We start from the raw sequence: 16,969 nt of genomic DNA on the forward strand, positions 1-16,969 counted from the left end.
CACAGGTTTGAGACTTTATGTTTCTTACATACTTCTCTGGATCTGATGAGAAGTAAATGTCTCTACCAAGAATCAAATATATGAGACTAATCCATCATTAATAGAATTCAGTATTCCGCAAGAGCTAAGGCTGCATCTTCATAATCATTTCAATGGCTGTAATTTAATGATGAAGCTTGTCTATGTTTTTCTTTTTGACAATGAAATTCCAGATGGTGACAACAGCAATCCAGTCCCTGGTTTAGAAATATGAGATTGATATCGCTTCTTTGTTGAGTGGGGCTACATCTAGGTGCTGAATTCTTGCTCTTTCCATGATTCCCTTATTAAGAACTTCTGGGCTTTTCAGGCTATGGCTGAGATGGAAAGTGCCTCCCATGGCCCTCTCTGAGCGTGGCTCTCAGTTGTCCCATGGCAATCCACATGAGAAGAAAATAGCCAGGCATCTGGTCTCATTTAACAGAGCCTAGAACTGAGTAACATACCCTAGAGGTCCTTAGGCAACAGATGAGAGCAGAAACCTTTAATTTGAGATTCATTTAGCAAAGAGCAAAGAAGATCTGACAACAAAAGGGTGAACAGTAAGTGCTGAAGAGAGGTGTGGACGGCTTTTGAAAAGCTTTCGGTGGTTATGATCACATTGGCAACATTGAGGAATGACATAATCCTGGCTGGGATATACAAGAATCCTTCCAAAAGTAACTACACTCTATAAACTTTGAAACAAAGGAACCAGCATGCTCTTTATGGAGGAGCCCTAAAGGGTATAAAATTATGTGTCTCTCCTGAAGTCTGGTTCTGATGGGGCACATTCTCATCAGAACCTTAGTTCTGGTATCTGAAGCATTCACCCAAAGTCCCCAGAAGCCATTTTTTAAAGAGCACACACTTTCTCAAATCATGTTGATTCCCATTCTGTTTTGCATCCTTTCTTACCTGTTTTTGCTCTTCTCCTAAACCATCCCACATGGAAGCCACAATTTTAGAGACTTCACCAAAGGTAGCATTTGGATTTTGGCCCTTAATGGCGGCCTGAGTATCACGGAAGAACAATGCGTAGGCAGACACAGGCTTCTGCGGCTCGTTTGGGTCCTTCTTCTTCTTCTTTTTGGGGGTTTTTGGTTTTTTCCCCATGTCAGAGGCAGGTCGCTTCTCTCCACCATTGATCTGAAATAAAGATCATATTACATACACCATAAGGGAACTTGGAAAATTTGGGCACAAATCATATTGCTTTCTCCTTTGAGACTTAAACAGATATACTCACCCATACCAGGCATTCCTGAGGGACACTTAGCTTTGTTGTTGTTTTTAGACAAAACATTGTACTTCATGTAGTTTGCATGCTTCTCCTTCTTTCAGCCCAATTTATGTGGCTTTAGAATAATTTTTTTCTTTTTATAATATTATTACACTATTAAATATTTCCCTTAATTCTTTTGACTTTTCCCTTATCTCATTTAGGAAGCTGAATGACGAGTGGCAATGTAACTGTGGTAGCAGCAGATTCCTCCTGTATGAACAATTTACCTCTGGGGAGTTTATCCTTTATTTTCCTAATTATGATTTTTAAAAAGTAGTGGGCAACATGTCCAATAAATAAAGTTGAATGGCTTTTGATGTGCCTTAGGTCTATGGAGCTAGTGTGCTGTTGGGAAAACCTAGCAATGCTCCTGGTTTGCAGACTAGCATCATCAGTGCTGTCCAACAGAACTTTCTGCAATGAGGGTAATGTTCTATAATATACACGATTTAATAAGGTAACTACTAGCTACATGTAACTAATGAGCACTTGAAATGTGGCTAGAATGAATAGGGAACAAACTGTTAAGTTCTATTTAATTTTGATGGCTTTAAATTTAAACAGCTACACATAGTTAGTGGCTGCCATATTGGAGAATGCATCTCTAGAAACTAGTCCTAGAATCTAGACATTTTTTAGAATCACCTTATATCCAGTTTAATAATAGATTTTATTTTCTTCCATTTTCCTCAAGTATAAATATTTGGATAATTTTGATATTCTGATGCAAGTGGGAAAGACACACCAAAATATATTTCAGACATCTGCATCTGAATATTACTTTTTGATATGAACTAATTACATGCGATGTCACTTCATGCACCTCTTCAGGGTGAAATACTTTGGCTTGGATTTCTTTCTAGCTCTAAAATTATATGAATCAATATGAATATACAGTAGTGCTGTCTTTGAAGGAATCCTCTTCCTACATGCCTCTCTGCCCGACACAAGGCCCACGTGTACCATCTGCTGATGGAGCCACCATAGTCACAGGAGGTTTTGCGCCTTCACCTTCTATTGCTATGGCTGTTGATGCTCTGCTTCTCTCTGCAAACCTAAGGTAACATATATCTGACTTGGACAGGTTGCCAGGCAGGGTGATTTGGGTAAAATAACTATCACCATTGGAGAGGAAGCATAATATCCTGAGAAGTCAGTGGGTAAGACGTAAGAGAATCTAGACCCAGGCCCTCCCTTACCATTTTTAGCTGTGTAATCTCCAGCAAATTACAAAATTTCTCTGGGCAAACCAGCTGCAGTGCTGTTTTGTGATTACTGAAAGGGTACACATTTATACACATTTACAATTTCAAAGTGATATTCCAGTGTTCATTATGACATGGTAGAAACTTAAAATTTTACTGAATGAATAGGCAGAAATGAACTTCGTACCAGTTTGTGATGCTGTATGGTCATGGTTTAAGAGCTATACCCCAAGAACTAAAAAGAGAAGGGGAAAGTTAAGTGAATTCATCGGCTTTGCCTTTAGTAAGGGAGATATTCAAAAGATTCTCCCTTTGAAACTGTCTACTGGAGCAGAGCAGATCAAACCACCCCAAGGGAACAGGATGCTCTAAACTGAGCTGACAAGCTAATGCGGTCAACACTGGAAGATACCTTCCTAAGGATGGATCTGAGAGGTGATCCTGTGACATGATTGGTCCCCACAGAAACCCACCAGAGGATCAGCATGCTGGGGCTGAATTGATACTGGAAAACTAGCATTTAGCTCTTACCTAAACACGTGGGCAAATATGACCTAGAAAGTGATTCTCAAATATGGCTGCACATTAGAATACCCGGGAAACTTTCAAATACTACCAGGGCGCCCAGACTTCACTGCAATGAAAGCAGAATGTCCACTACTGGAGACACTACCGTCAGTCACTGGCATTAACTCTAATCCTACAACTAGTATTTAAGTCCTTCAGAGTCAAACAATGGAACATCCTCTTTGCCCGGACAGGCTTCATTGTAGCTGTAACTTTCTACTCTTCACAACCAAGCTCCTCCAAGTGGTTGGCTGCATTGGCATGTACAGCCTCTGCAAATCATTTCCGTGTGCCTCCCACCACTTGGTGCTCAGTGAGGTCCCTAAGGGCCACACTGCTAAATCCAGTGGACCTTTCAGTCTTCCCTTCTTTCTGTGGGTGCCCTGTCCTCTGAGGCTTCTGTGGCATCACAGTTCTTCGGCTTTACTTTCTACCTTGCTGGCCTCTCTGTTTCTGGAATCATTTTTAGGCTCATCCTTCTCCATCCGGCCATTAAATGGTAGTGTTTCTTATGGGTGTTTTTTTTTTTTGCTGCAAACTGTCCTCTTTTTTGAGTTTGTATTTAGGTAATTCCAAAAGCACACAGTGTTTCCATTACCTTTTTGGGGTGGGTGACTGTCCTGTCAAGTTCGTGTTTTCTCTGAATGTTAATAGTAATTTTCTGGGTTATAGGCTGAATCTTTATGGTTTACTCCTTTATATTTTTTATCACTTCCTAATTTTGTAAACATGACCATTCCTGTATTCACAATAAGATAATACTAATTAAAAAGAAAACTAAAAATGAGTCAACAAAGTCCACAATAAAGGATGTCAAGGACTGGGAATATTTAGAAACAGGGAACAAAGTGTAGGAAAATGAATGCTTATCCATATGGACTAATACCTGGACTCATTTTACATTTTAATTTAAAAATTAATAACACTGTAATCTCCATGACTGCAGATTATATCAGTCTTTTTGGAAAATGATCAGATGTCAGAGAGATAAATTTCCTATGATGCAATGCAAATATACTTATTAAATTTTTTTCCAAATTTAATTTTTCCAAATTGTTTAAATAATGTCCCTCTTCCATTGTCCAAAATTGTCTTTGAACCACTGATTGTCCAGCTGCTTTCCTTTTAAATTAGTATTTGGACTATGCAGTGCTGGTTTCCGATCTCCTGGATGTGTGATGTTCTGCTGTCATGGAAAGGACAGTCACCCTTTACTATGGTAACATGGCCCTACTTTCTAGGGATGACACCTGGTAACAGGAGAAGCTGTAAGCTCTATCAAGTGTATCGAATCCACAAATTATCATTTTGAGGCCATGCATAGCAACCCTATTGGAAACTCTTAAACAATTCCATGCAAGTAATCAATTTAGTTCATTGTCTGGAGGCTTTCCCTATTGTGCTGGCTTGTCTGTAGGGTCAACCAAATGCAGTCTTGATCAATCTCAGTTTCATTTAATAGAAGCGAGCATTTCATGACTAGTTCATGACTTCTGCCTCCCATTTTCAAAGCTCAGGAGCTATCGCTTACACATTGTGGAGCGTACCTCCACGGCATCAGACCAAGTACCTGGGAGGCGCTAAAGCAGGGCCGTCACTCCCCATTAAGGCCAGTCTCCCAGTCAGTCTCATACCTTTACAGCCGCTCTGTCTTCACCATGTCTGAAAGCAGAAGTACATCAATACACCTTCCTTTTAAATACTCATGCTAACCTCCGCTTGAATTATCTTCCATGCAAAAAAAACCTGACATCTGAGAAGACCCATGTAAAGGATACACTTAAAATATTCATTTCCTTCAGTAATTAAACTAGATCACTAAGACTATGTTCTTGGATCCTAACATTCTGATTGCTTATAGAATTAACTCTCATAGAACTGAACTATGATTGAAGATAATGGCCTTTCACTTCAGGCTGTTACAACAGGACAAAGAAGAAATACAAAACTATGTATGAAAGATCTCTATTTTCAAAATGAATGAATGAATGAATGAATGAATGAATAAATAAATAAATAAAGTGTGGTTCGAAGGGGATCATTTATTATTATAGCTCAATGTTCCCTGTATGAAGACTTACTGGGTCTGCACAGTATCTTTGCTTTTAGGAGCAGTATGATGGAATGAATATTCCCTGTTGTGGTTTGCTGTCTAATGTATCCAAGTACTTGGGAAGTACTCTATGCAGTGTAAGGCTGTGTGCCACATAACCACTGACTGGTATTCCTTCACATTTGTGGGGGTCTTATTTTTTTTATTCTGCATTTTTCTGTGTTTGGGAGAGTACAGACATGAACTGCTGTTTTAGGTTCTGTGTAATGAATGGGGAATTTGTAAGGCCTACTCCCGGAGGTAGTTTCAGCACATATTTGAAAAATGCATGGTCACTGCTAATATGCAAAATAGAAAAAAGTGTTGCTATAATTTGGATCTGCTTACATGCCAGTAACAGGATTGCATTTTGAAAAATACCTGACTTTTTTGACCACCAACTATTTCTAATGAACACAGAAACGATGAATATGAGTGTGGTGGAAAAATTAGCTAAACGGACTTGTATTAGGTCCCTGGACCTTAATTTTGAATATTGTCTGGGTCCTGAATTATTTCAAAGATGGATGAAAGCTTAATATTTCACATCCTATTCTTTCAGAAGCCCCAGTTTCTAAAGTCATCAGTTTTGACAGAGCAGCACTGTCTCATAGAATTTTCTGGAAAGATGGAAATGTTCTGTGCTGTCCAAAAGGTAGCCACTAACCACATGTGACTAGAGAGCACATTTGGCTAGTGCAACTGAAGGAGTAGAATTTTTACCTATTTAATTTTAATTATTTAAATTTAAATGTACATAGTCATACATGACTGGTGGCTACTATATTGGACAGTGCAGTGTTGTACACTGGGCACTGTTCTAGAAAACAGTATTTCTAAAATTCCTAGGGTTCTAAAACTGGAGAGTAAAATTTAATTCTGACATCGTAATCTTTAGAATGAGGAGAAACCATGTAATGCAAAACTATAAACTCCCCAAGATGACAAGCACATTGAAAGTAAGGACCAGGTCCTATTAATCTGTCCATCCTCACAGTATCAGGATGGTATCTTACAGGCAGCAGGTGCTCACACACTTCCACTCCTGTATTCTAGCTCAGTGTGTGAAGGCTTAGAATTACAAGGCAAAGGGAATTTGAAACACATATAAAAGTTTTATGAAAATCGTGGCTGGATTGAGACCCTAACTGTAATCCTGGTCACCCACAGACTTATTTCACAATCAATTAAAGTACTAATGAATTAATAAACACACACATAAATAACACAAAAAACATTAATCTCACATGAGCTTTACACAGATGCATGTGCTTCATGTGACTTACTTATAGACATAGGTTTATTTCTAAAATCCCTGGACGGGTCCTTAGGCTTCTGGTAATCTGCCTCCTGTCAGGTCTTATTGCTTAATTATAGTGACATATTTAACTTATCACAAGAAAACAATAATTTTTCACCTTAAGAAAGCATGTGTTAATGGTATCGCTTAGATAATGCTTCTTAAGAATACAGAGTACAGGAGTTAAGACTCTCAAAGAAAGAGAATCACTGATATTGAAATGTCCCTAGAGAAGTTAGAAACGTCTATAAGCATATTTAAAATAAACTGCTGCAGTCCCAAAGCCTTTAATGGAGCCGGGAGAGCTGTTTAATGCACACTATCTTGCAGTAATCGCTGTAGTTTAAAATAGATTTTAATCAAGCACCATCTGCATAATAGGCTGAACAAACAACATAGAACTCCACTTATAACTCTTACCATATCAAGTAAATATTATAAAATCTTTGCCATAGAAACCGGGCATATCACAGCACTTTCTGTGATGGTACTGTTTCTGAAGTGAAAAATTTTGCTACTTAAATTCATTCTCTCCTTTCTTTCTAAACTGTGCCATCTAAAATCCCCTTCAGAGAATAAATTCAAATAAACATGGAAAGTAAGTCATCTCGTTACTGTGAAATAGGCAAGGCTGCGAAACTTCTTTCATTTTACAGCTGGCTTTATTATTATCATTAATAACAGTACATTGAATGACTCAAAACAGCAATGATAGGAAAACGTATATGAAATGTTATACTTTTGAAATGATTCATGGGTGTGGGGCATTATATCTGTACCAGAGTTTGTAAAGTGAATTCATTTTTAAGGACCCTTGATTCTGCCAAACAGAGCTGAGTATTGTCTGGGGGTTGTGGGGGGAGCTTGGCAAGAGTGTTCAGTGGCCTTATGTAAGGAAAGAAATGTGTGCTACTGTCCAGAGAAATCACTTGAAAGTGAGGAAAAGAGTTGACAGTAACAATATACACCTACTAGTTATATTTAGCAGTTCTGTTGGATTCACTTGCTCTTTTCTAAATTTTCCTGTCTGGGGCAATGAGTTTACTTCTTATTCTTTTGGGTTGACGCTTTCTCCTGCCTTATAAGGAATGCACAGCTGTTGAGATAGGGGCCCACTGAATAAAATGCCAGCTGCTATGTTCAGCCTCACTTTATTTTTATTCCATGCATTAATCAAGTATGTTCAGTCATCGAGAGTGTGATTCATCTAGGAATGTACCCACCTTGAAAATACGATGTCCTACTATAATTTAATTACCTTGAATGGCTTTCAGGAACAATTATTTTGGAATCAGGTATTAACTGGCTATTTGAATATTATATTTTCCCCAGAACTAGTTTGTTAGATTCAGCCTTAACCAGTGGGATACTTAAATTTGATAAATGAGGAGTATATGTTTTTTCAATTGCTGAGGTGTAAGGAATTCTTTAAAAGTACCATACATATTTTTCATGTGAACTGTTGAACAATTTGCATAATAAATACAGTTCAATATAGAAAATACCAGGCTCTGAAGTTGCACTTTTAAATAGTCTGTCCTATGGCTATACAATGGGACTTGCATTTGGTTCTAACATTGCCTAACTTCACTTAATGTTTATAGGAACCTGCCTGCTTATCATTTTTACTTTATTTCAGGAATCTTTTTGCCTTCAGAATAGTGGTACATTAAAGTACTTTAATAAAGGCTTTTTAAATTGTTGCTCTAATGACTTATTCCTATTTACTTTGAGAAAAAAAATGCTTCCTGTCCAGTATGGCAAAGCACACACATTGAGGAACCAGCAAATTAGCAAGAAACTCTTAGAAGGGAAAAGTGAAAGGAGGAGACCTAAGAGGTCAGCAGAATGCTGACACCAGCTTTCATCCTGAAGACAGTTGCTGAACCTGGTGAAATGAAGTCAAAGGCACAGTAGATAGAAGACCAAGTCCACAGCTGGCCCAAAGTGGAATGTTTAACAGGAGAGCTTCTGTTCAAGTCATGACAGAGACAGTTATACTACTGTCCATGCAAGGGTGGAATAAAATGGTTTCCCTGCATGTGTCCTCTCAGAATTTGCAAGGATGATCCTTAGTGGACAGGGGAAAAAATTCTCTTGTGATAATTCATGAACAGAAGCCAGCATTTATAAGGCTTTCCACCCTAAATGCAAACTAATTGGGTGGTATGAAAAACTTCAAGCCAGTAGTGGTTCAAAATTGTCATGGTCCAAGATGCTTGGCAGAAGCAAACACATACCATCTTTAGAGGAATCCACTTTCAAACCAGGTCTGGTAAAAAAATTCTTATAAAGTGCTAATAATTATCAGCTCTTATTCCAAAAGCAAAATAGCAAAATGAAACAAGGCATTAAACCAACAATGGATAATAGAAACAGACCTTAAAGATTTCATGCACTGGAATCAGCAAGTGGTTAAAGGAATAAAAGAGATTAAATATATGGGTAAACAGCAAGCAACAACAACAAAATTCAAACAGATTTGAGAAAGAACCAAATACAACTGGAAATACAAAATAATTAAAATTAAAACCTCAATAGATCAGCTTTAATTTCAAACTACATATAGCTATAAAGAGAATTATAATCTGGGGATTTATACTTATTAATTCATACATATAAATTATTCAGGGTGTAATAGGTGAGAAAATGGAAAATATGAAAGAAAAGTATCATGGAGGAGCAAGTTTAACATATATCTTATTGGACTTGTGGAACAAAAGGAGAGCAAGAATAGGGTAGAGGAAATAATTTGGAAAATAATAATGGCTGAAAATTTCCTGGAACTGATGAAAAACAGCAGTGTATAAATTCAGGCAACATTTTTAAAGACACAGATATATTACAATGAAGCTGCAGGACACCACAAGCAAGAAAAGACCTTAAAACTATCTAGAGAGGAAAGGCAGATTGCTTTAGAAGGAAAAACAGTGAAGCAGGAGAATTCCCCAAAGCAGTAATGAAAATCAGGTTTCACTGGAGTAAAAGAACATTTTCAAAATGACAGAAGATCACTGTCAGCCTAAAATTCTGTACCTAGTGACTGTATTTTTTTTGAGCTTTATTAAGACAATTTTATTTTGAAATAATTTTATACTTTCAGAAAAATAGTACAAAGAAGTCAAAGTATTTTTTAAAGTAATCATGTTCCCAACAGATCCTCATGAAGGCAAATATTAAATGCAGAGTGAAAACAATGTCAGATGAAAAAAATAAAAATATGTGAATTAAGCTGAAGGAAAAAGGACTGCAAATTAGTAAAAATAGTGTTTCAAAGAGTTTATTAAATTGCAGAATTTAATTAAACTATAATTAAAATAAACAACAGCAATAGCTGCTCCAATATAAATTGGAAGAAGGGTTTTTGGAGTTAAACTGATATAAGAAGGGTAAAGACGTTGATGAATGTTACATTTTTATGTATTTGTGTGTCAGGGCAGCTACTAAGTGAAGAGGAAGAGTATATTATTTCCAATCTTAAAATGGGAAATTACGGAATGAGAAAAAGAACAATCTGAAGGACAATAAGAAAGAGAGGAAACATAGAACATATGTGGGATTGAGAAGACAACATGCTTAAATGGAAAAAGAAACCCAAATAGTTCAGTACTTAGGTGAATGTAAATGAAGTCAGTTTCTTTTAAAAGTGAAAGATTATCTAACAATATGCCCTTTACAGGAGACACATATAAAACTCAAGGATATGTTAAGCCGTAAAGTTGAAAGTGAAAGAATGGAAAAATACATACTGTGAGTTTAGCCCATAATTTCCTTAAAGGGAAAACTGTGCTTAAAGTATACTTGTAATGCCAGATACTTGAACTATCTTAAAGTGTCTGTGGTATTACATGTACTGTATTACAGGCTTAGAACCATAAGCTATGCACATTTATATTTCTTTGATGTTTTACTGTATGTCTAGTTTATGATGTTAGGCTGTCAACACAGCTTCATAGCAATCAGAACCATGGGTAGTGTTTATAGGGTGATAATTAATTTTACTGATGTATTTACAATATTTCTCTCTGTCAAAACAAACTTACTTCATTTAATTGTTCAATCAGATATACTGGAATTAATATGTAATTGCTTACGAGAGCACAAAGTGTTAAGAGAGGAGCTTTAAATGCTAATTTTTCTGGTGTGAAACTAAGTATTCTTTTTTAGTTCTCTTGTTAGAAATTATTTAAATGATCTTTTTGACTGAATGCTATTTCACATTTAACTGGAGCGATTGCAGTACAACATTCCACATAAATTCTGCTCATACATAAAGGAAAAAATCCAGTTTAATCTTTATCTGTGATGAAGGATGCTTGAGCATTTTTTCAGATAATTTTTTAAGCCATCTAATAACTATAAGTTGAATAAATGGGTAGGAAGATTTGAATTGGAGAGAAGGTGAAGGACAGTGTGTAGAGCTGGAATGGGAGGGTGAGTTTTCTTTAGATGGAAAATACACTTAAACTAAATACAAACTTCAGAATATTTGTAAAGAGAAAAAGTCATTTTCATGGGGGCATTCTTGGGAAATCTACCTGTAAATCTTCATACATAGTGAATTCAAGAATATACCACTATAGAATATAAGTTCTCCTATAACAATGCTTACATAATCATTAATAAAGAGCTATAAATTATTTTGATGTGGATATTGAGTGATTGGATAGGATACTCACTGGCAAAGTTTCACACTAGCCTGGAAGCTCATAACATACAAATTCATGCTTCAGTGAAATTATAAGATATGGAAATTATGGGTCAACAGGAAATAGCAGAATCTGTTAGTGTTGATTCTATGAATTTCTGGTTTTTACTCAGTTTTCTACTTCAAACAAGTTGAAGAGTATGGAAAATACTATTGTAAGAATAATCCTGCATAAAATTTACTGTCAGAAGATGTGTAGTTTACATTAATTTCCTGAAATATCTGTAATGAAACTGATAAAGACATAATCCAGATGCACAAATTGATCTTTACTATGAGCAGAACATTAATTTTCTTCCCTGGCAGTATAGTTCATATCATCTATGTTTAGGAAATTACCTTGAATTATCCATGCATAATCCAATAGCAAAATCACTGGCCACAAATTCTTGGTGTTCACATTTAAGTCCAGATATTCATTGGTTGTTAGATACCGTTAGAATAACACATTTTCTAAAGAAAATTATTTTGCCCTCCAAATCGTCACCTAGAGGTTAGGCTTTTACTAGCCCAATAAATTATTTATGTCGTATCAATTAGTCTCCTCTTGCCTTTTCCCCTAACGTCATGAGAAACTGGCTCACTGACAACAGGAGAGACTATGAGGAGGCAGGGGATCGTCACGGTCAATGATGTTTACTTATGCAGCTGTTCTGAAATGTACCTGGAATTGTTCCAATCAGGGATAGTGAGAAGGCAGACGTGGACATGACTGTCATGCATTTTATGCTGACAGATCCCTGGAAAGGGGGAGGCGTGGCACAGCATGCATGGTTGGTCAGGAGGGAGACTAAGAGAGAGCAGAACATGGCCCAGAGTCTTTGTGGGAGTTGGTGTGGGAAGGAATGGGTGAAATGCGTTAGGTATGCTGAGGAACTTTAGGTTTGGATAGTCTGGACAGTTTCGTGGGCTCTAGGCTATAGGGATGGTTCCTAGTTGTCTGGCACCTGGCACAGGGGTGATATAGGGCAGGAGAAGTATTTGCTTGGAGTGTGATCTCTGGATTAGTTGGTTTGTTTATCAAAGATGTGTTCACAGGGAGTCACTTGCCATCTCTAGGGATTGCTAGCCCTGGAAGGGGTAGTATTTCTAGAATGAAGGCCCTAAGTGCCAGAGCATCAAGAATCCTGAAAATAATAAAATATTGTCAATACAGCTGCCCCGTCTTTGTCATTAGACTAACTAAGTCTACAAGTCACTCTTTATTTGGATCTTCCAAAAATTAGTGCAGCTGTTGAAAAGTTAACCATATAGATCACAGTCCCACTGGGTTGCCTTTGGTACCATGTTGATATTTCCTCAATAGAAAATTCTTGCAAAGGTGAAAAGAAACCTCAAAGATATTTCCTCAATAGAAAATTTTGGCAAAGGGTTGACACAAGTGACTATTCATTATTAAGTTTAAAAAAATTGAGAAGAAATATAAACTACTCCTGTAACTGTAGGGATTCCTCACAGCAACTAGACACAACAATCCTCTTGCTGGGACAAATGTGGAAGTTGCTTGACTGATAGATAATAAAGGCAAGAAAAAAGATGATTTTAGTGTTTTCAAGGGAGAGTGCAATTGAATTTGTGCAATCATTTAAAGAAGCCTTGAATCCTTTAAAGAACTAAATGCTTCTGCAGCTAATTTTCCCATATGAGGACATTTGCGACCTGTCTTCCTATACAGATAATTTAATATGGCTCAGACAGATGGACAGCTATGTTGACAACAAAAAGGTTAAGTACTGGTGAATGTTACTCATGTGAGACCTACATCAATGATACCTTAATAAATAAAAAAATAAAGAAAGAAAGAAAGAAAGAAAGAAAGAAAGAAAGAAAGAAAGAAAGAAAGAGAGAAAAAAAGAACTACTGGTGTCACAGACAGCCAACCATATTGGCATGGGGCTCACAAAGGTGAGCAATGAACCCCCAGGCTTCTGCTCTGTAAGGGAGTCATAGAGAACCTGATACTTGTTTTCCTCATCCTCATTAAGAAATGCTTGGGTAAGATGATCTCAAAGGTTTCATCTAACCATAACACACACACCCACACCCACCCACACACACACTGAAAGAGAACCATGTCCCTGGGGTGTTGACTTCTTAAAATAAATGGTTCCACTGAATCAGATCTTTTTGAATCAGTGGTGAATTAAGTTTGACTTTGGATGAGTTCTACAAGACTTATTTTCCCTTATTCAATATGTAGACCTGACATTTTGTGGTGCAACCTACTTGTATGCTTACTACATCTATATTTAAAGGATTTACTAGGGTGTTAAACATGTATTTAGACAAGTACGTGATTTAATCCGTTCCATTTATAACCTCATGCTTCATTAAAAGTGTACATCCCCCATCAGTATTTCTCATCTGGATGATATAAACTTTTAGCCACCATAAGTCAAGGAAGGTGCCAAAGACTACTTTTTTTTAGGCAACAAGCATTTCCTGTTGGTCTTAAAAATAATCTCATCATACCTTAGAGGTATCGTCACCTTCATCTTCATGCACTGAACTGGATGGTGAAGGAGTCGCAGACTTGCTTCCGGGTGGAGATGGTGAGCTGTGGGGTACGCTGCTTCCTCCCATATTCAATCCAAGCTGAGCACTTAGCTGTGATTGGTTGATGGTGGTCAGCTGGCCATGCTGCATCACGCCTGGCTGCTGCCTGATGTCTGCAGGCTGACCCCGTGGTCTCATGGCCATCTGAGGATGGGAGCTATATTGAGTTCCTTCTGGATTCCGTATATCTTGCATCTACCCAAAAAGAAAGTGCATAGGAATAATTTTTCACAGACATGTTTCTGGAAAAATTTTTGAAAAGTTCCTTAGACTTAAAATATTCTGTAGGATGTCCTGCTGAACTTTATACATTTCCACCCCTACCCGCTTCTGCAGATGAGAACAGTCCTACCAGTATATATCATCCCAAAGGTGCTGTTAACTAAATAATAGAATTTGAAAATTCAGTTAACATCATATTTCCTTACTCAAGACCCAATTAATGATACTTAAAATCATTCTTTACTAATGAAATGAAAGCATACATGATTAATAGGTATTTTTGGAGCAAGTTTCAAAATACTGAAGCTACAGGAGTGTCAAAATTATATAATTATTAGTGATGATAGCATTCCCATCAATTCATGAAACCTGTTTCTTTGACTCTCATCATTTAAGAAAGGTTTTGAGAATTAAGTGTACGGTGGCTCTCAGTTTAATTCAGTAAAGCCTAGTATTGGCCAAAATGATCTACTAACTCCAGACTCAGAACACTTCAAGCTGGTAGTAACCAACTGACTGATTGACTATTGAAACGATTTGACTTCACCGTCAGATTTGAAAGTAAAGCTCTAAAGTTGCAAGGTCATCATATTAATCCATTATGCTCTCTGGGTCACTGCTTTTCAGCCTTAATGAGACTTGCTCTTGTAATTCAAAGCAATGAATTTCATCTCTGCAAGGATTAGAATTAAAACCATTGGAGGATGAAGCTCTTAACATATCTAGAGGTCAAATGTGTTGTGTAAGAGGAGTACGGTGGATTTCACTTAACGTTTCTCTGGCATTTTCAAACTTACAATAATGGGGAATATTTTGTGATACTTAAAGAAGTGGTTCCATTTTTTCATTCTGAGGGAGGTTGGGGAAATCATGCAGGGAGCATTTTTTAAAAACAAGAAAAAGAAATAGAAACACTATGGAAAAAAGAAAGGATAGATTGTTAAAGTTACGTTTGGGAACTGAAAACATGAAATTAGTAACATTATCTTTCTGTGTTTCATAAAAAAACTCACATGAGGTCTGAATGCCTAGTAGCACCTGTCTGCGCAAGCTACCATGACATAGAAATACATAAAGGCCAATTAAGTAACTTAGTCACAGACTTTTTCTTTTCCCCTTTTGGTAATAAAGCCATTTTCTACCAATGCTCTCTAGTCATTTTACTGACCAAGTTAGATCCATCTGAACTTGAAGAGGTGTCTGTCTGTGTTCTCTGTATTAGGTTTACAGTCTGCACCACAAGGTCTCTTATTAGTCAGTACCACCCCTTTTGACTTTGCCAACTCTTGCTAATGCTTCATCTTCAGGCCCAGTTCTCAGGGTCCTAGATTCTGGCTCTTCTTGGTGAAGGCTTAGAGTGGCCCCATGGTTTTGTATCTGCTGCTTTCCTGGTCTGAATCAACATTTCTTCCATAATTTAAACTGTATTCTTCTAATCCTTCAAAAGTAGCTCATTTTTCTCCTCTTTATGAATTCCTCATTAAGCAGTTATTCCTATTAAATGACACATATCAGAACTGCAAAAATAAGTCTATGGAAGTTTCTTAGTCTATGGAAGAGGAAACTTAGGGGTGGGCCATAGTACAAGATTGATGAATGTCTATTAAATAAATATATAAATAAATATAAGTGAATAAAGCCCAGAAAAGTTAAATGACTTCCCTAAACCATAGAGCTGGAATTAAAAACCTATATTTCTCAGTTCCAGTCTTTGACAGCTGATTCAACATTTTATGTATCCCATTGAAAGAGTTATAGTTAATTATGGGCAAAATAGGCAAAGGGGATAAAAAGGTACAAACTTCTAATTATAAAATAGCCTAGTCACGGGGATGAAAGGGAATATAGTCAATAATGTAATATCTTTGTATGTCGATAGAGGGTTACTACAGTTACTGTGGTATTTAGTAATGTATATAATTGTCAAATTACTATGTTGTATACTTTACACCAAAATAATATGGTATATCAACTATATTTCAATAAAAAATAATCAAAAACACCTTACCAACTTTGCCAAATGGTGTCTACCCAAACTGAATGTTCTTATCTTTCCCATTCACATTGTGTCCACCAACATTTGCTAAAACAGTTTTTGTTCCTCAGCTGTTCACATAATTTCTATGATCTGATCTTCTTTATGACATACTAGCTTTCACAGATAGCCTTAAAGTCATACCACAGATGGAGGGTGCCATGAGTCAGGACCAACTTTTGAAAATACACAGAAGAAACAATATATACTAAGTCTCCCTACAGGCCTCCTCTCTAATGCCCTGAAGCATTGCTGTGTTTTTTCTTTAGGCTCTTAGTATGTAGAACAGCTCTGTTATTATGGGCACTGTGTAATGGATACCCAGAGTGGGCACAGTCCTACCCAGGGTGGTCCCCTTCCAATCCTGTACCAAATAAAGCACTCACATGTGTGTTCAAACATATATGTTTATAAGAGGACACATTTTTATAGCTCTTAAATTCAAAACGTTTCCTAGCAAAATCATACTTTAACTAAATCATCTTTCCGAAGGTATTTAACCAGTTTTATGAGCTTTATTTCTTCTTCATGTAAATCTTCAGGTTACAAAACATGAACATTTTGTAACCTATCTGTTACACTGATCAGAAATATGATTTTAACATGATATTGCTGAGGAATATTTTTAAATCGACTTACATACGGTTTCCAGATGTCTGACTACACACAAGGGTCTTCAAAGGCCTAAAACCATCTCACTTTATAGCACCTATCTCTTCCAAAATTCTGTAATCTTTCTGTTTTCCCATGTTAATCAGTGTTGTGGGTTGATCTTTGAGTACTAAAATTTGTATTCCCACCTCAGTAGAAGGAGGTGGGGATGGCTACAGAGAGATAAAGAATCAGTTTGGGAAGGGACAATAAAATGCTCAACAGAATATCTCTTTTTCAACAGGTTCATCACTAGTTCAAAATATTGGGTCACCGGTGGTGTTAGGCCAGGCACACAGCAGCTTTAGCACTGAAACGAAGAGCAATTTT

The 16,969-nt window shown here is 36.9% G+C and overlaps 1 protein-coding gene across 4 annotated transcripts in view; it reads right to left on the reverse strand.

Moving 5' to 3' along the window:
• The window catches only part of TOX (thymocyte selection associated high mobility group box), a 286,212-nt gene that overhangs the window by 28,580 nt on the left and 240,663 nt on the right, over positions 1 to 16,969 (reverse strand). For all 4 annotated transcript variants that reach the window (XM_036998280.2, XM_036998278.2, XM_073229570.1 and 1 more), the window contains exons 4-5: positions 13,648 to 13,926; positions 937 to 1,167 (exon numbers count right to left, since the gene is read on the reverse strand). In XM_036998280.2, the coding sequence (XP_036854175.2) occupies positions 937 to 1,167; positions 13,648 to 13,926 (510 nt within the window). The remainder of the gene's footprint in view (positions 1 to 936; positions 1,168 to 13,647; positions 13,927 to 16,969) is intronic.

This window comes from Manis javanica, chromosome 2 (genome assembly GCF_040802235.1).
Source record: "Manis javanica isolate MJ-LG chromosome 2, MJ_LKY, whole genome shotgun sequence".
NCBI classification, from domain to species: Eukaryota; Metazoa; Chordata; class Mammalia; order Pholidota; family Manidae; genus Manis; species Manis javanica.